Consider the following 19,816-nt stretch of genomic DNA (forward strand, 5'->3'; position numbering starts at 1 on the left):
GATAACTTAGGATATTCAGTTTATCTTTAACTGAATATCTGCCTATATTGATGACATGTAGGCTTCTAAGCAAAATAGTCACCCCACAACTCTCATTTTCAGCATACACACACCATCTGGTATTCGGTGGTGAAGTGGTAGACAAAACGCTAACACTATTCTGCAAGTTTACCATCCCAGCGGCAATATCAACAACTATGGCGAGAGATATTTGTGTAATCCTAAAGCTTCCTCTATAACAAGGTCAAGTTCCTCGTTATTCTAGTTTTTGTTAGTTTTCATATTAATATCTAACACATTTAATAGGAATAGACGCAGTGTTCCAACATTTATTATAAAGAGTGTTGTTGGTGAAGGAACTGTGTGTTTGAATGGTAGCCAGCAGCATATAATTGGGATGATGGGAAAGGTGAAGGTGCACGCAATTGGCTACTTCACCTTCAAGGAGGCGGGTGGTGCTTGAATAGTACTCTTTACCAGACATCTGATCATAACATTCAAAGTTGTGCAAGCCGCGTGTATGATTCCCTGGGTTCTTTTCTACACATGCCGGCCACCGAGAACTTAACAGGCATGTTAAGTGGTGACCCCAAAATAAGTGCTATCTACAACTGGAATCGAGTTTTCATTCGATTTTGTGATGGAGGATCATTCGTCGGAGGTGCTGAACAACCAAATCATGTTACTAAACATTACTACAGGGGTGCCAGGATTTTCAATGCACTTGTGAAGGATTTGTGGGCAAGAGGAATGAAAAATGCTCAAAACGTACTTCTTTCCGGCGGCTCAATAGGAGGGTTGCGTTCAATCATACACTGTGATCGCTTTCGAGCTCAATTTTCTAAGAATGTTAAAGTGAAATGTCATGTTGATGGTGCTCTCTTCATTCGTCTGAAAAATCCCCAGCAAGCAAAATTCTTTGCTATTGTTTTTCGGAGTGTATTTGACCTTCATAAACATAACAAGGCATTTCCTGCTGAGTTCACTTCAAAACGGAGTCTATTTGAGTGTTTCTTCCCAAAATCTTTGGTGCAATATTTGAAATCTCCGATTTACTTCCTCAATTCGGCATTTGATGAATTTTAGATAAAAAATACATTTTCGAAACATTTGCGCGAAACTATTACGAATAGCACCGTTAGTAAAGGTGATGTGCATATGTTAAAAGATTCCAGACGACAACTGATTAGTGTATTGACCCCATCAAGTAGTTAAAAAAAGATTTGTAATTACTTCTCTCTTCGCACATATCTTTACTCCACAGAGCTTGAAGAAACCCATGTTCGTCGATGAGAAATTCGAGACATTGGAGAGGGCACTTATGGATTGGTTTTTCGACAAACGTTCAGTGAACAAGATAGACCCAACAGAGATGCTAGTATATGTGCAACGCTAAATTGTAGATAGAGAAATATATACAAGTACCTCTGTTGGGTCTGTCTTGTTCCCTGAACGTTTGTCGAAGAACCAATCTATAAGTGCCCTCTCAAATGTCTCAGATTTCTCATCGACGAACATTATTTTCTTCAAGCCCTATGGAGTGAAGGTATGTGCGAAGAGAGAAGTAATTACAAATCCTTTGTCACTACTTAGTGGGGGCAATACACTAATCAATTGTCGAGTGAAATTTCTTAACATACGCACATCACCTTTACTAACGGTGTGATTCATAATGGTTTGGCGCAAATGTAACGAAAATGTATTTCTTATTTGAAATGCATCAAATGCCGAATTGAGGAAATAAATCGGAGATTTCACATATTGCACCAAAGATTTTGGGAAGAATCACTCAAATGGACTCCGTTTTGAACTGCACTCAACAGGTAATGCCTTGTCAGGTTTATGTAGGTCAACTACACTGTAAAAAACAGTAGCAAAGAATTTTGCTTGCTCGGGATTTTTGACACGAATGAAGAGTGCACCATCGACATGACATTTCACTCTAACATTCTTCGAAAATAGAGCTCGAAAGCGATCATAGTGTATGCTTGAACCCAACTCTCTTGCTGAGCCGCCAGAAAGAAATACATTTTGAGCATTTTTCATTCCTTTGGCCCACAAATCCTTCACAACCGCATTGAAAATCCTTACACCCTTGTAGTAATGTTTAGTAACATGATCTGGTTGTTCAACATCTCCAGCGAATGATCCTCCATCACAAAATCGAAAGAAGACTCGATTCCAGTTGTAAAGAGCACTTATTTTGGGGTCACCACTTAACATGCCTGTTAAGTTATCAGTGGCCGGTATGTGTCGAGAAGAACCCGCGGAACCATACAAGCGCCTTGCACAACTTTGAATGTTATGATCGGATGTCTGGTATAGAGTACTATTCAAGGACCACCTGCCTAGCTCCTTTAAGGTGATGTAGCCAATTGCGTGCACCTTCATCTTTCCATGCATCCCAATTATATGCTGGTGGGATGCCATCCAAACAGACAGCTCCTTCATCAATAACACTCTTTATAATAATTGTTGGAACACTGGCGTCTGTTCTTATTGAATGTGTTAGATATTAATATTAACTAACATAAACTAGATTAACGAGGAACCTGACCTCGTTATATCGAAAGCTTTAGGATTACCCAAATGTCTCTCGCCAAAGTTGTTGGTATTGTCGCTAGGATGGTAAACATGCAGAATAGTGTTATCATTTTGTCTACCACTTCTCTCCTGAATATTTGATGGTGTGTGTATGCTGAAAACAGGAGCTGTGAGAGGACTATTTTGCTTAGAAGCCTATATGTCATCAATATAGGCAGATATTCAGTTAACGCTAAACTGAATATCCTAAGTTACCTAACTGACTAAATCACTAACTGACTTAATCATCTATTTGCACCACAACCACTTAATTAATACAATATATTATAATATATTATATTAGGAAAAATATTGATATTCTCCCACTTGGTGCAAGTACTACAATCTCCATTAAAAAACCAAACACATGAACCATAGTAATATGTCCTCTACTGATCAAGTGAATAATATCTTCTATGATCATATTCATGTAGATTCCCTAACTTAGGTTCTTTATGAACAAACGCTACGTTTATTTTTAGTCCCCTAATGGATGTTTCTAAAAAAAAAAAAAAAAAAAAAAAAAGTATATGTGCAACTGAAAAAGAAACCATCCAAATTTGCATAAAAAAATATGCACACTGTATGATCCCTAAAATCTTTAAAAGCATGTCTTAAGTAGGAATCTCTTAATGTAAGCATAATGTCAAGTATATTCTATGACTACTTTATAACTTTAACACTATCTCCATTGGCTAAGAGCTTGGAGTTGACAAGTTTGTCACTCCCACTTATCAAAATAACCAAAAGATAGCTTAGTCACAAAATGAAAGGAACATTATGAGTGTTTAATTTGAAAACTTAAACATACATTACAACTTCCCAAATATTCTCAAGGCTCACGTCAAAATTAACTGAGCATTATGAGTCTTACTTATATATCTTACAAAATTATTTTGAGCCTTACAAACCAAAATGACCCATGATCAATTTTGACAATCATTATTGTGTGGACCATGGTCCAAACAAGTTGTAGGGACCATATTTTGTATACTGTAAAATAATGTACATTCAGTACAAAAATAATTTACATCAGTACAAAAATAATGTACATTGTATTCAGGAGATGTACATTATTTGTGTACTGAGTATACATTATATTGTATAATGTACATTCAGTACAAAAATAATGTACATTTAATATATTAAAAATGTACTTTTTATTATGGTCCATACAGCATTATATGGACCATGGTCCATATAATAATTTGCCCAATTTTGAATAAACTAAAGACTCCACTTTTAAAAACATATTGAATTTGCAAAGATGTAATGTAAATAGAAAATGATTTGCAAATTGGATAATGTGGAAGTGAGATTCATTTTTTTCGAGTGAGAGAGATTTGAAGGAATAAGGATAGCCTTAGGGTGGAGATGGAAGAAGCTAGCAGGTAGCAATCGCGTCGTTTCAGTACATCTTTATCAAGGCATATTTATTAGTTGGCGAAATGGTACACTACGGCGATTTAAATGCTCAATTAGCTGTTAGTTGTACTATTATTCCATCTCATTTTCACCATTTAAAGTCGATGAAAGCAACAATATTTACATCAAATAACGGGATATTATTAATTATCTGAATGTTACTACATGTAATTCTAAATTATACTCACTTACTTTTATTTTAAGATATTAAAAAATAAGCGACATAATTTTATTATTATTTTTATTATTTAATAATAATAATAATAATAATAATATTATTATTATTATTATTATTATTATTATTATTATTATTATTATATTATTATTATTATTATTATTATTATGTAAAAAGTATTAATATACATATCCTATTATATTAATTATATACATTATTTTACCTATAATAATATACCATTTATATATATAAAAAAAATTTATATATAAAAATTATTTCAAAATTTTTTTGGTAAATATAATTCAAAGTGTTTTTATCCTCTTATGATTATTATATTATTATTATAGAAGGACATTTTAGTCATTATTCATTTTTTCCCTTTCAATTCCCCATCATTCTATTCCTCCCTACCAAACAATGTAATTTAAATTCTTAGTGTATTCTTTTTTCATAGAATTACAATTCATTTCTCCCTAATTCTCTCCTTCTAACGAAACGCCCTATCAATATGTAAGTTGTGTATTTTTGAACTTGGGTTCACAGAACAATTTGCCTGAACCTGTAACCTTTTGTTTGAAAGTGTCACAACAATGCCATCAAACCACAACATACTTGGCTTCTAATCTCTATTATAAAATAGCAATTAGAAGTAAATGCATAAAGGCAAACAAATTCTTGCCTAAACTAACGGCGTCGTTTAGATAATAGATATCAAATGCGTACATCAAATTTCTTATACCATTGGGCTCCTAAAAAAATTTATTCCGCTGTCCAATTTTTAAGGAGAATCCCGAAGTTCTAAGAATGTTTACGGTAGTGTTAATTTGAACGAAACAATTTAAAAATATATGTCGTCCAAATATCTTATACATTGGAAGCGATGCATCTAAACCGATGCATCGAAACTATATGGCCGTCAATAGCATTAAAAGCTCAAGGCAAGCGTATCAGTACCCAACTCTTCAGTTGGACAAATTACAGTCTACATATACATCACAACTATCGAATACAAACACTCGAGCAATACTACTAGGGTACTGATACGCTTTTGTCTTCTCTCCATCATGGGTCTATTCACACTGGGACGTGATCTTACTGATACGTTTCTGTCTTCTCTCCATCACATGGGTCTATTCATACTGGGACGTGATTTGTCAACCTTCAAAACCAAAAGCGCAATCAAAGTCAGAGTTATACGCACGTATGTAGTGATGGAAAGAAAAGCCTCATCTGAAATCTACATTATGAATTATTATGAATTAATCTACATTTCTATATTTGGGTTATTTCAATTCAAAAACCTTTTTGCAGAACCAATTCAGGATTCATATTCACATGAACTAGTCAGATTCATGAAGAATATTAGGAAGGGAGTAACTTTGTAATATATTTACAAAGTATGTGGTTTAACTTGACTATTTTTTGGAAAACTTTCATTTCCCTTTGGTAAAATGAAAACTCATCAGAACCACTTATAGCAGACATACTGGAGGATAAAGCAACTATACACCTAGAGACCTTCAGGGAAGAATCACAAAATCAGATGCAAAGAACAAGTGTTGGATGCAATACCTAATGTAAACTAGTTAACTAGACAGCTAGAGACCTTCTTACAAAGTTATGTACATCAGTGATTACCTAATATGTGCATCAGTGATTACCTAATGTAATTGTTTTGTGTAATGAAATGATGAAATAATTGTTTACAATACTTGAGTCATGCAAAAAAGTTTTGACATATATTATGGCTTCAATGTAATAATCAATTGGAGTTAATACCAACTAGGGTCCTTTGAGTATAGTGGCACCGCCATGTTTAGTTCTAAACTTTCAATTTAACTACTCGTGGAGTCGTGGTCTTTCAACTTTCAAATTTAACCATCCATGGTCCTTCAACTTTCAAGTTAACCACTAATGGTCCTTCAAATTTTTAACCAGCCCTGCTCTTAACTTTGCCCTTAATTAAACTAAGAGTTAATACCCAAAATCGTCCTCGACTATAGTGGTTTTTCTCAATTTCGTCCTAAACGACTTTGGTGACCTAATATCGTCCCAGACTTTTGTGTTTCGCTCAATTTAGTCCCAGACTTTTGTGTTTTTGCTCAATTTAGTCCCTCATTTGTTATTCTGTCCATTTGGTGTTAAATAAATAGACAATTCAGTAATTTTAATATTGGCATCCCTTTACTCATAGACATGTGAACTGCGAAATCCTTTTTTTTTTTTTACGAATTACTCCCAGAATTACTCCTAAAACTGCGAATACAAAATTTGATTTGCAGGTCCGGGAGTAATTCTGGGTGTAATTCGTACAAGAAAGATGAATTTTGCACTTCACAAGTTGAAAGTAAAGAGAGATCAATATTGACATTACTGAATTGTCCCTTTATTTAACACTAATTTGACGGAATAACAAATGGAGGACTAAATTGAGCGAAACACAAAAGTCTGGGACGATATTAGGTCACCAAAGTCGTTTAGGACGAAATTGAGAAAAACCACTATAGTCGAGGACGATTTTGGGTATTAACTCATTAAACTAATGAAAGGACTACGACTAGTTACATTTGAAAATTGAAAAATCATGGGTGATTAAATTGAAAGTTTAGGACTAGACATAGCTGTGCTATTATATATACTCGAAGGACCCCAACTAGTATTAAATCTCTCTCTTTCTCTATCTTATTTGGCATTGAAAAAAGCATCCAAAAAGATTTACTTTTGGAGATGCTCTAAATCTAAAACATCTATTTGTAGGTCTACAAATTTTTAAATTAAACCCCTCAAAGTATATTTTATTCTACATATCATTTGAAATATTTTAGCCACCTGTTAAAACATAAATTGGAAAAACTGAATTATTTATAATATCAAATAATATAATTGTATACAAAAAATTGTAATTAAAGCGTCAAAATTTATATATTTAAATATAGTTGTCACAAAATATAGAGATTTAGATTTTTTTTCACCAGTATGTCTAATTTTTTAAGAAAATTAAACACTACTAGAAATTATGGAATTTCTGACCACCTGAAAGTGATCTTAAATAAAGTCAAAAGCCTTGTTACGACCACTTTTGGTATCCGGAAAAAGCTTTGTTGCTATTTCCGACCACTTTTTGCTTTCGACTTGATTTAAGATTACTTTCATGTGGTTGAAAATTCCATAATTTCCAGTAGTGAAAATTGGTTAAAATATTAATTTAACACATTATCATTTCGATCAATTTCACTTTAATTTTATTTGTTGGTCAACTATATTTTTAACATTTCAATTAATATAATCATCTTATCTTATATTCTTATATCTATAATAAAGTCACATCTTTTGAAAAAAATAAGAGTTAATACCCAAAATTGTCCTCGACTATAGTGGTTTTTCTTAATTTCGTCCTAAACGACTTTGGTGACCTAATATAGTCTCAGACTTTTGTGTTTCGCTCAATTTAGTCCTATGTTTGTTATTCCGTCAAATTGGTGTTAAATAAAGGGACAATTCAATAATATCAATATTGACCTCTCTTTACTTTCAACCTGCGAAGTGAGAAATCTCTCTTTCTTACACGAATTACGCACAGAGTTACTCTCAGACATACGAATCAAATTTTATATTCGCAGCTTTAGAAGTGATTTTGGGAGTAATTCGTAAAAAAAAGAGGGATTTCGCACTTCACGTGTCTATGAATAAAGAGATGCCAATATTAAAATTACTGAATTGTCTATTTATTTAACAACAAATGGACGGAATAACAAATGGGGGACTAAATTGAGCAAAAACACAAAAGTCTGGGACGGAATTGAGTAAAAACACAAAACTTTGGGACTACATTAAGTCACCAAAGTCGTTTAGGACAAAATTGAGAAAAACCACTATAGTCGAAGACGATTTTGAGTATTAACTCAAAAAAATAATAATAATAATAATAATAATAATAGGTTGAGTTCTCGCCCATAAAAAACGACTGCATTTTGGTCGGCAGTAATGAGTGGATGCGTTTAAGATGTCTAAGAATAGCGAATGTCTGAATTTTGATCAATTACCTTTGGTATCTGAAACATTAGTATTAATTAGTTGTTTTCAAATTAGAATGTGTAGTCTCTTTGGTATCCGAAACCTTAGCATTAAATACCATATCTATACAATTCTCCCTTTCAAGCTATAAAAACATGTTGAGTTCATATCAAACCAAATACATCACAGACACCCAAATTTACAAATTCAAATACATCTCTAAAACGTCATGCCATCCCTTTGAATTCTCCCAATGAAATAAGTCCGTTGAAATGGTTTCACCATCTATAGTCCCTAATTTCCGTAATTACCATCCGTGGTCCTTCGATTTGCGAAAACTGACCTGTTGCTATCCTCCCGTTAGCTAAGCCGTCAAAAGAAAGGGTAAAAATGTCATTTGTCATATATAATTCTTTTTTATGTATTTTTTGTTATCTCACATAGAGGAGCAGCTAGCTGTCGGCAACGCCTTCCTTCTCGACAAGCCATCAGAATGGCGGCAACAGAGAAGACCAACAACACCACAATCCTTGTCTCTTCTTCTCTTCTCACCCACAGTTCGTCCTTCTCCTTTTCTCTCTCGTCCGGCGAGCAGAAGAAGGGAAGCAGCGGATCTAGCGACGCTCTCATCTCCTCCGGCGACCTCCGTTCTTCCCAACGAGCAGGGCACGAAGGCAACCCAGCAGATCGACGTCGACACCTTCTATTTTTGGCGGTTGATCTCACTTTCTCTCTCTCTCTCGCTCTTAGTCGACGGGTAAGATGGGTCAGCGGCGAAGCAGCAACGACGAACGGCGAGCTTTTGTTTCTTTCCGGCGAACAGTTGACGCGAGGCGAGCAGATCCGGCGGTGGTTAAAGGTGGTCGAGGCTGAGCATTGGCTTCCGGTGTGGTGGTGGGTGTTTCCAGTGAACCCTCATCTCCAAATTCAACTTATTGATTCAACTCTGATTCTCAATTTCACGAAAAATAGGCTTGCTTGGCATTTTTGTTACCGCTCTTCCTTGTTCCAATTGTCAACCTTTTGCCCCTTCTCTTCGATTTCATCATGGTAAAAGCTCCACACGCATCTTTCTACATATGGCTTTCAAAATTGATTCTTGGGGTTTTCAAGATCAAGGCTTGGAATTGTTGGGTTTTTGTTTCAATCTGGCCTACTTGTTTTGTGATTTTTTTTAAGGCAAAGGTTTATAGATTATTTGGGAAGGAGTATCAAAAACCTGCAAGGGTTCCTTCAGCTTGTCCGTATAAATCATCGGCCACCAAACCCAATGACTAGTTAGTAATATACACAATCACGTTTATGTATTCGTATGGGATGGGTATGGCCGGGGATGCTGCAAGTGATTTCCTTGTTTCTATAGCTACACCACAGTATGTGAATGGCGATGGCTTTGGCGTGTTTGATGAGAATGACGATGGGTTCATAGACAAAAACAAGGTGGAGAGGATCCTCTGCAGAATGGGTGAATGGGTTTCTCAAAAAGCTTTCGCAAGAGGATTGCAGGAAGATGATCATGGCGTATGATGACAACAAAGATGGGAACATTGATTTTCGTGAGTTCTTAAAGCTAATGGAGCACAGTTTTGGATAGTTTAGCTTGCTCCTGCCTTATCTCATCTCCCCCTTCATGTCCTTTTTCTGCGTAGCTTAGCCGGAGCAACACTAGATGTGGCAGTACAATGATCAATATGGCAAATGACATTTTTACCCATATTTTTTACGGCTTAGACGACAGAAACTAACCGAAGGATGGCAGCAGGTCAGTTTTCACAACTCGGAGGACCACGAATGGTAATTACGAAAGTTAGGGACTATAGGTGGTGAAACCACTTAACTCAAGAGACCTTGGCTGGTATTTACTCAATTAATTTTTAAGTACAATTTCTGTTTAATTTTTTAGGGGATCAGTTGAAGTGTACAATGCGGGACTAGCACGTTTCAAAGGTTGAGTCATGGTTCAAAACTAAGTTTAATGGTCCTGTCATTGTTCTCTTGCAATTTTGTAGAGCCAAGCATTATGTAAACAGTAAGTCTACAATACTGTGGTTTTTTTAACATTCGGTTATACTAAAAGTCAATTCGTTGTGTTTTGTATAGCTGAAAAAGTCAAAGTCTCAAGTTCTTATGATGCTACTCAGATACTCTTCAATGAAGAGTATCTTGAGTTCATTGAATTTAGAGAAAGATAAATACTACTCCGTATATAACTTAGGAATAAGGGCCAAATAGATCATCCAACTACACACAAAAATACAATAAAGTCATTAAATTCAAAAAAAATTACAATTAGGTCCCTGAACTACGCAAATTAATGCAATTTTACCAAAAATGACTTATTTACCTATTGTGTCGGTTTCAGAATTAAAAATAATTTTAAAACTTTTATTTTAATAATTTAAAATAATAAATTATTTTAAAATTAAAAATACAGCTGGAGCCGAAGGGGGCCCTTCGTCTCCTGGCTGGCAGGGGTCCCCTTCGTCTCCGTGACTGGACGGAAACAAAGGGGACCACCATCAGTGTGTCTAATCCACTATATCACTAGCAAATCAAACAGATGGTAGGAGAACGCATTCTCACCCAATGTGTACCACACACGGTAAAAACCCTATCTGTAGAAGCTATTGAGGATTGTCGAGGCCAAAGATCTGTGCAATCAGTAGTCCAAGAAATTCCTTCTTTGGAGATCTACGTTGTCGTTGTCCGTCTCACTGACTCACTCACCACTAAACCACAGTTGCATGGAATACGGTTCAAGATACAGCTTTGTAGAACTTTTCTTCTCAACTGACTTCTTAAACTTAGATCACCATATTGACTTTGAGAAGATAATCTATCAGAGTAAACTGTTAAAGTATGGAGAGAGTTTCTTGTGTCTCAAATATTTCTTGTATATTCTTCCGTCATTCTTTGATTTGTGACCTCTCTCATATATATAATACTATGATCCTCGAAAGAAAAGTAGGAGAATTTATGTCTTACCCTTTGAAGTATGTAAGATAGGTAAGGTCTTTCTTGCAAAGTAACCTCAATCATCATACAGCTCTGCCAGTTATTTCCGGATACTTCGGTACAGTCCAACGGCTAATCTTCAAAGTCTCTAATGTAGTGTTTGCTCTATCAAATCTTCGATTAATCCTATAACTGGACACTAAATCTAACCAATCTAATTTGCCATATAATAATTTGTCAATTACATGTTTGGGTTTACAATATTTAAACACTAACATGCACAGTGTCTTTTGTTGTCCACAAATGCTTGATCCCACCAGTTAGTTCATATGCCATGATGTCTAAATCCTCTTTGTATTCATCATTTATATTCAGTGAACCAAAGAAAGAATTAATCACAATTGGATTAAAGTCATAAAACCTCCATCGTAGAAACACTTCCCTTGTTTAACCAATTCTGGCACTAGATTTGTGTAAAAATCACACACCACTTTTTTTAACAAACTTACCAACTCCAACAATAGTCTGCAACAGTCCAACATTTTCAAGTAACAATGTGACTCCAGTTTTTACATTAAACTCACCAAGGAGAAGTTTTCGTTGACAGATAATTTTTTTTTTCTTTTATCATGATATCAAACATAGGTTCCAAATCATCCGTGAAAAAAATCCTAGACCTATTTGCAATGGAGAAGTTATTGGTCTTGGTGTCCTTTGAGACGGAGTAATACCTTCTTCTTGGTGTCCTTTGATCTTTCAGTGAGGATATATAAGGACATTCAGTCGTCGTCTTTCGGCTGTGGCAGTACGGACATATGGTGGGATTATCCCTATGAAAAGGTGACGAGGCGGTGCCTTCATTGTCAGCAACAATGTTGAAGTTGAGACTCCATTTGGCAGTGCATTTGTTCAAACTATTCGGGATTGTGTCTTCCTCATTAACAGTGGAGGGATCGCTCACATAGTTTTCAACAGCAGCATAGATGGGTCCGAACTGTAACTCAGCAAAGGTTTGAGAAGTTGAACTACCCATGATTTTGTCCTTAATTAGCAACAGTGGTGGTTTCTTTCCCTTAGCTCTCGTCTTTTTCTTCCCTCATTTCTCCTTCTTTTTGTTTCTTCTTTTCTACTTCTTTTTCTTCTATGTTTACGATTCCCATGATGATTCGCATATTAGGAGCCACAGATGATGATATCTGTCTGTTCAATGTGATGTCAAGAGAAGAAATTTGTTACCATCCAAGGCTTTTGTGAACATATAAACAAATTGATTTTGGAGTGTCTATGTGCTTTGTTTTAGAGTGTAATGCTGGATTTTTCATGATGTTGATAGCACTTGAATATCACATTATAGTGTAATTACCTCATAGGAAAGATCATAATTGATGGACAATTTTAATATATGTCTTGACAAGTGCACGAGTTAATTGTAGTGATAGTGTGCAATAGCAAGCGTCGAACCCACAGGGAATTGATACAATGCAATTTAATAACCTTGAAATTAAAACTAACTTGACAATTTATAGTTGTTCAAGACTAAATAAGAATCAAATGTACTTAACCAAATGAAACTGCAAGTAGAAAATAAAGGCAAGAAAAAATAATTGAATAACGGCGAGATGAAATAGTAAGAGAATAAAAACTATGAACATTAATTAATTAGCAAATCATTGTTTTTGTCCTTCTCAGAAATGGGCAAAAGAGACCACCCAACACCAGTTAAACATTATGATTTAGCATTGCAATTAGCATCATACGTACTTAGGCACTAATCATGATAAAGCTTAAGTTGTATGCATAACACAACTCAATTCATGCAATTCGAATTAAGAAAAAGTAACTATTACAAATTAACTATATAAAGATTATTTAAAATAACAACAAAAATAATGTCCATCAAATTGAAATTGAAATTGAAATATGTTTTTTTTTGTGAGTTTTTGTGAAGAAGAATTTGTTTTGGTGTCTAGATGCGGGGATTGGAGATGAAGCACTACTGGAAATTATTGAATTTCCGACCACCTGAAAGTGATTATAAATCAAGTCGAAAGCCTTGCATGTTCCGACCACTTTTGATATCCGAAAAAACCTTTGTTGCTATTTCCGACCACTTTTTGGACTTTTTGGTATCAACTTGATTTAAGATCACTTTCAGGTGGTCGGAAATTGCATAATTTCCAGTAGTGAAGAACGATTGAATTTGGCTCCCTTTTTGAACACACATCTTCAAGCGTACTCTGCGAATTCGGTGGCTTGGACCAACAAACGCCATTGAAGCGCCTCTCATCACTCCGAAGCTTCAGCTAATTCATCGAATCCGACGACTCTGTTTGCTGCCGACGCTAATCTCGCGCCTCTCGTACATTGACAAGGCCGGGGCGAATTGCGATCGGTTGGCGCTGACCCTTTCTTCTTCTTCTTCTTCTTAACAACAACAACAACAACAACAAGCATTTTATTAAATTGGGTTAAGAAATTATTATACTGACAAATTTATTAACAAAAATTAATTTATTAACAAATATAACCCAAAAATTAATAGTATTAATAAAACTACTTATAGCAATAATAAAAATAAAAATAAATAAAAATTAACTAACTATTACAAATTAACTATATAAAGATTATTTAAAATAACAACAAAAATAATGTTAATCAATAATCTGCCAACATTTGTTTCATCCAGAGTAATTAGGCACAACTACTCTTTGCAGCTATATACTCTGCTTCTGTAGTTTACAAGGATATGAAGTTCTATTTTTTGCCTAACCAAGAGATTAAATTTGAACCTAAGTAAAAAACAACTTCATGATGTATATTTCCGGTCCAATCTGCATCTGTAAAATCAACAAGTTGAATGTTTGATCTGTTTTAGTACCAAAGACCAAAATTGGCAGTGCCCGTATTTTATGATACGTTTTACAGCAGCCAGGTGTGATTCCTTGGGATCTACCTGATATCGAGCACATGTTCCAACACTGAAACTAATGCCAGGGCGACAAGCAGTTAGATATAACAAACTGCCTATCATGCTTCGATATAGACTTGAGTCAACACTTTTGCCTATCTCATCTCATTGCAGTTTCGTGTGTGTGGGGAAATGGAGTTCGTATACTTTTAGAAGTATCGAGTCCAAATATTTTTACCAGATTGTTAGCATATTTGGTTTGTGAGACAAACATACCTTTAGAAGTTTGTTTGATCTGTAGACCTAGAAAGTATGTCAGTTCACCTACCATGCTCATTTCAAATTCTTCTTGCATGAGATTCACAAAACTGTTAGCACAACTTGCAGATGTTGATCCAAAGACAATATCATTAACATAAACTTGAGTAATTATTATATTAGAGTTATACCTTTTGATGAATAGTGTCTTATGAATACTTCCCCTTGTATACATTTCTTGATTAGGTACTTAGTAAGCCTTTCATACCATGCCCTAGGTGCTCGCTTTAGTCCATAGAGAGCTTTCTTTAACTATACACATGGTCTAGATGTTTTGAACTCTCAAACCTTTAGGTTGTGCAAGAAACACTTCTTTTATGAGAAATCCATTTAGGAACGCTGTCTTGACATCCATTTGTTGTAGCTTGCCCATTTTTCGAAAGGTATTTAAATCCAAAACCCGGCCTACCCTCTTACTTTTTCACACATTGCAAGAAGTAAAGAAATCTTTTGCTCTCAAATTCCCAAAACCTTTCAAAGCTTTTCATACACCATCAATGGCATCTTCAAACACTTCTGGTGCATCCAACTCCACTACCCCTATTAATGACCTGCCAGTTCTCACTTAACTAAGCAATAAGGTCAAGAATGGTCTCATTTTAGACAGGGAAGGTTTGCTGAAGCATACAACAGACAAAGCAACGACAGAGAAAATCCTCAAGTGTCTAGATGATGGTGGCTTGATGAAGTATGTCTGCCACGACTACAAGACGGTTCATCAGCTGGATGGAACCAAGTTTCTTCATCAATTCTCGCTTGAGTATGAAAGCGGACCAGATTAGATTGGTGGTAAACGGAACAGAGGTCACAGTTGTTCATGGTGACATTTGGACTCTATTCGGCTTTTAAGTCAAGGAGAACGAAAAGCCAGATAGTTCCGGTCATGCGTACAACCAAGAGGCCTTATAGCAGGAGGTCAAAGGCGAACAGGCAGATGAGGACTTGAAGTTTTCACTCAAGAAGAAGTCGCTCAAGCCTAAATTTGAAAGGGCCGTTGACATACTCAGGCGGATCATCGAGAACAGAGTGGCAGACATAGATGACGTCACTGAGGAAAAATTCACAATGCTGAGTGCCCTTCTCAACAACTACCATGTAGATTGGTCAAGGGTAGTGTTCGACTTTCTCAAGCAATTCGTCGAGAAAGCTGTGGACGTGACCGACAAAACCCTAGTCAAGTAGGTGAGTTTTGGATTCTTAGTCACTAAGATACTCAAGTCTAAGGGAGTTACGCTTAGGGCTGGTGTCCCAACTCACCAAAATGCGGATTACATGCGCTCTAAACCTCCAGCATTGAAAGGAAAGGTTGTCACTCCCAAGTCCACAGAAAAGGATGTTCCCCAGCCCGAGATGGCAAAACCGTTCAAAGCAAAGAAAAGGTTGGTCGCCGATGTTCCTGCAAAGCCAAAATCAACGGCTCCTAAGGCGCCTAAGTCCTAAAAGCCGAGGATTCAGCCAACCGAGCCGTCACAGCCAGTCAAGGCAGTGCGAGAGGTGGTGGATGAGACGTCACCAGCTCAGGGGGAACAGATCCGAATGGACAAAGCTCGAGAGGCTGCAAAAATCGAGCCTTCCGTTCGAAGTGCAACCGAGAGGCCCCGAACAACCAAGGTGTTGGAAACTATTCGAGAGGCTAAGTTTGAAGCCAAGACGTCCCGTGAGGAAAATGTTCCGGTTACCATTCGACCTCAACCCCTCCCAAAAAAACCTACTCAAGTAGAAAATGTGGTGAGCGAGGAGGTAATTGATGTCATTACCGGGATAGCACGAGAGACACATGCTGAGGTTGCAAGTGATAGTGAGGCTACTACCGAGGTCCCAGTAGTTCATCAAAGTCTAATCAACGTTGATGTCGAATTGGCTAAATAAATGACCAATGACGATCCACCTGAGGCCATTTACGCTGGTAAAGAAAGTGTAGTCTCCTCAGATGAAGACTTGCTCGCTGAGCTCACCCAAGTCACTACATGACAGAAGTGGCGCATGTCAGGCCTTGACACTTTGGAAGAAGGTCTTCAACACATGTGACTCGAGGATGCGTTCTCATTTCAATGGCTTGGAACCTCCTCCATTCCTCTTGTTACCCAAATAGACGAAATTCATCGAGTCTATATGGTGAAGGTAGCTAAGCGAGAGGCTGCCAAAGGGAAAGCCAAAGTGATAGAGGAAGAAGCAGAGGCCCTTCCAGCACAACAACAAGAAAAAGGCTTTCGCAAAAGAAATGAGAATGGCCCAAGCATTCTCAAGGTTTGAAGTCGAGGTGTTATATTTTTACATTTTGATTTAATGTTTTACATTTTTCATCAAAAGTATTACATTTTCCTTTATAAGTGCAACATTACTTATTAGGAAAAAATGACGGAAAATATAATACTTTTGATAAAAAAAGTAATACTTTTACATCAAAATATAAAAAGTGATTGTCAAACATTTGGTTAACAGGATTAAATGTAACCAAAAAAAAAAAAAAACATGTGCACCAAATGTAACAAAACTAATAATCGCGAGCAAATGTGATATATAAATAATAGTTGGAGGACAAAACGCAACAATAGCTCTAACTTAATATTTATTGGTCTCTAATTCTAACTTATTACTCCCCCCATCCCAAAATCTAACTTATTACTCCCCCCATCCCAAAATCTAACTTATTACTCCCCCATCCCATTTTGTGTGTTAGTTAAGAAGACTTGACGAGTTATTTTTAATTCAATTTTTTATATATTTAGAAACTACATTAAAAGTTCAATTAAAAATGAAGAATCAAATTTAAAAGGAATAAGGTTAAATAAGGCAATCAACTGCACACCAAACTGCAATTAGGTCTTTGAATTCAAAAAAAAATGCAATTGAGTCTCTAAACAACACAAACTCATGTAATTCAACCTAAAATGACCTATTTACCTAAAAGTATGTTGACGTGGCGGTTACCGAATTTAAAAGTAATTTTTTAAAATAATTTTAAATAAATTAATTAATTAATTTTGTTCTAAAAAAACAAGAACTGTCGAAGACAAATCGTCTTCTGCCGGCTTCGTCTCCGACAGTTCTCTTTTTAATTTTTTTTTTAAAAAAAATTATTTTTAAATTCGGTAACGGCCATGCCAACTTATTTTTACGTAAACATATCATTTTTGGTTGAATTGTACAAGTTTGTGTTGTTCAAGGATCTAATTGCATTTTTTTTTTAATTCCATGACCTAATTGTAGTTTGATGTACAGTTGAGTAACTTATTTTGACCCTTATTTCGATTTAAAAATAATTATAAAACTACTATATATTTTGATGACACCTCTTTTACTATTCCAAATAAATAGTTACATGATTGAACGATGGACAATGGAGAGCATTAATTCTTTGGATTTGATCAATGAATAATCAACTCATTTTATAGAGGAAGTACTAATTTTCACTTAGAAAAATACTACATATATTCTCAAAAGTTTATTCCTAATTTTTACTCTTACTTGTGTTTAAATTTGATTGGAGGCTATAAAATTGAGCAATCAAAACATGCAGGAGTAAAAAATGGGAGTTCAGGTAGAAGTGTAGAAGTACTCTTTTCACTTTGCAACAAAATTTTCAGTTAGCTATGCCAAGCAACCTATTGTCACTTCTGATCGATCTCAAGCTCTAAGCGGACGTCAACACGAACCTCTAGCAGGGTAGCGGTACTACATGTTGAATGCAACACATACACCTGACAAATCCAGTCTCTCTAACCCAAGCATTCATCACCCTACTACAGAAATGCAAATCAATCTCAGATCTCAGGCAAATCCACGCAATGCTCACTGTGTTTGGCCTCTCCCAAGAAAGCCCATTCGCTTCAAGAATCCTCTCGCTAGCAGCAATTTCCGATCCTTCAAACGATTATGCCCATCGCTTATTCCTTCAACGCCCTAACCCAACTGTCAGAGACTACAATGCTTTCATTAGAGGCCATTCCCACAGCAAGAACCCAAACAAGTCTGTATTTTTATTTGTTGAAATGCTGCGGACCGGTGTCCTCCCCGACCACCTCACGTACCCTTTTCTTATCAAGGCTTTGGCCCACCTTTCGCAGCCAAGAGTTGGCGGGAGTGTTCATGGGCGTGCGGTGAGAGATGGGTTTGTTGAGGATAGGTTTGTTTTGAATTCTTTGATTCATTTGTATGGCTCTTGTGGTGATATTTCGTCTGCAAGGAAGGTGTTCGATGAAATTCCCCTGAAGAACTCGGTGTCGTGGAACTCGATGTTGGATGGGTATGCGAAATCTGGGGACGTTGTTTCGATGAGGGAGGTGTTTGAAAGGATGCCTGAGAGAGACGTGGTGTCATGGAGCTCACTGATTGATGGGTACGTCAAGGATGGGGAGTATGCGGAGGCTTTGGCCGTTTTTGAAAGAATGAAGCAAGTTGGGCCAAGGGCTAATGAGGTGACCATGGTGAGTGTTTTGTGTGCTTGTGCTCACTTGGGAGCTCTAGAGCAAGGGAGGATGATGCATAGATATGTGGTTGAGAATAAGTTGCCCATGACTCTAGTTTTGAGGACATCAATCATAGACATGTATGCCAAGAGTGGTGCAATAGAAGATGCAATGTCGGTTTTTCGCAGCGTTTCAACGAGAAACACCGATGTGCTGATTTGGAATTCTATAATTGGAGGGCTAGCAGCCCATGGTCTTGTTTGGGAGTCATTGAAAATGTACAGGGAGATGCAGAGTTTAAAGATCCAACCTGATGAAATCACATTCTTGTGCTTGTTGAGTGCTTGTGCACATGGAGGTTTAGTGAAGGAAGCTTGGCGTTTCTTCGATTCTTTGGGCAAAAACGGCACGAAACTGAAGAACGAACATTACGCTTGCATGATTGATGTTTTAGCCCGCGCTGGTCAGTTAACCGAAGCTTATCAGTTAATGTCTGGAATGCCTATGGAACCATCTGCTTCCATGTTAGGTGCACTACTTAGTGGCTGTCTGAATCACAGAAAACTCGACCTTGCAGAAATAGTGGGAAAGAAGTTGATTGAATTGGACCCTCGTCACGATGGTCGTTACGTTGGCCTATCAAATGTGTATGCGCTAAAGAAACGCTGGTACGAAGCAAAAGCGGTGAGAGAAGCCATGGAAACAAGAGGGGTGAAGAAGTTTCCTGGTTTTAGTTTTGTGGAGACTTTTGGAGCCCTTCACAGATTCATAGCTCATGACAAAACACACCCCGAGTCAGAAGAAATCTATATAATGTTGCACCTAGCGTTATGGAATATGAAGTCTGTTACTGATTTTGAAGTACAAGAATACGAGTAGTGATATGGATCACATGTAAGACAAGTGCTTATGGTGATTGGTTCATTCTATAAGAGATTTATAAATTGGGATAGAGTCATTGCAGAAATGTTAACTTGGAACAGGTTATATTATCTGCAAATCTGAAATGGGAGAGCATTGTAAAATGTT

At 36.5% G+C, this 19,816-nt stretch overlaps 3 protein-coding genes and 1 long non-coding RNA gene across 4 annotated transcripts; 3 read left to right on the plus strand and 1 right to left on the minus strand.

Annotated features, from left to right (window-relative positions):
• Window positions 1–546: 546 nt before the first annotated feature.
• Window positions 547–1,396, plus strand: LOC109155044 (pectin acetylesterase 7-like). Its single transcript, XM_019302773.1, has 2 exons — window positions 547–1,029; window positions 1,265–1,396. Exons 1-2 carry the CDS (start codon window positions 547–549, stop codon window positions 1,394–1,396), a joined length of 615 nt encoding a protein of 204 aa, XP_019158318.1.
• Window positions 1,397–1,785: 389 nt separating this feature from the next.
• LOC109155045 (pectin acetylesterase 7-like) lies at window positions 1,786–2,451 on the minus strand. The gene has a single exon (XM_019302774.1). It carries the CDS (start codon window positions 2,449–2,451, stop codon window positions 1,786–1,788), a length of 666 nt encoding a protein of 221 aa, XP_019158319.1.
• Window positions 2,452–9,159: 6,708 nt separating this feature from the next.
• Window positions 9,160–9,466, plus strand: LOC109155034. The gene is made up of 2 exons (XR_002049843.1): window positions 9,160–9,247; window positions 9,377–9,466. It is a non-coding gene; the product is annotated as an uncharacterized LOC109155034 (long non-coding RNA).
• Window positions 9,467–17,936: 8,470 nt separating this feature from the next.
• LOC109155031 (pentatricopeptide repeat-containing protein At5g08305) lies at window positions 17,937–19,816 on the plus strand. The gene is made up of 2 exons (XM_019302762.1): window positions 17,937–19,681; window positions 19,771–19,816. The coding sequence occupies exon 1, from the start codon at window positions 18,065–18,067 to the stop codon at window positions 19,664–19,666; it is 1,602 nt and encodes a 533-aa protein (XP_019158307.1). The 5' UTR covers window positions 17,937–18,064; the 3' UTR covers window positions 19,667–19,681; window positions 19,771–19,816.

The sequence above is a fragment of the Ipomoea nil genome, unplaced genomic scaffold (genome assembly GCF_001879475.1).
Source record: "Ipomoea nil cultivar Tokyo-kokei standard unplaced genomic scaffold, Asagao_1.1 scaffold2690, whole genome shotgun sequence".
Classification (NCBI taxonomy): domain Eukaryota; kingdom Viridiplantae; phylum Streptophyta; class Magnoliopsida; order Solanales; family Convolvulaceae; genus Ipomoea; species Ipomoea nil.

What these genes read in the sequence shown, in the direction of transcription:
- LOC109155031 (XM_019302762.1), top strand. Translation starts at nt 18,065, where the DNA reads ATGCAACACATACACCTGACAAATCCAGTCTCTCTAACCCAAGCATTC.
- LOC109155045 (XM_019302774.1), bottom strand. Translation starts at nt 2,451, where the DNA reads ATGAAGGAGCTGTCTGTTTGGATGGCATCCCACCAGCATATAATTGGG.
- LOC109155044 (XM_019302773.1), top strand. Translation starts at nt 547, where the DNA reads ATGCCGGCCACCGAGAACTTAACAGGCATGTTAAGTGGTGACCCCAAA. An exon ending in GTTTCTTCCCAAAATCTTTG is followed by an intron (nt 1,030 to 1,264) that starts GTGCAATATTTG and finishes TTTACTCCACAG; the next exon opens with AGCTTGAAGAAACCCATGTT.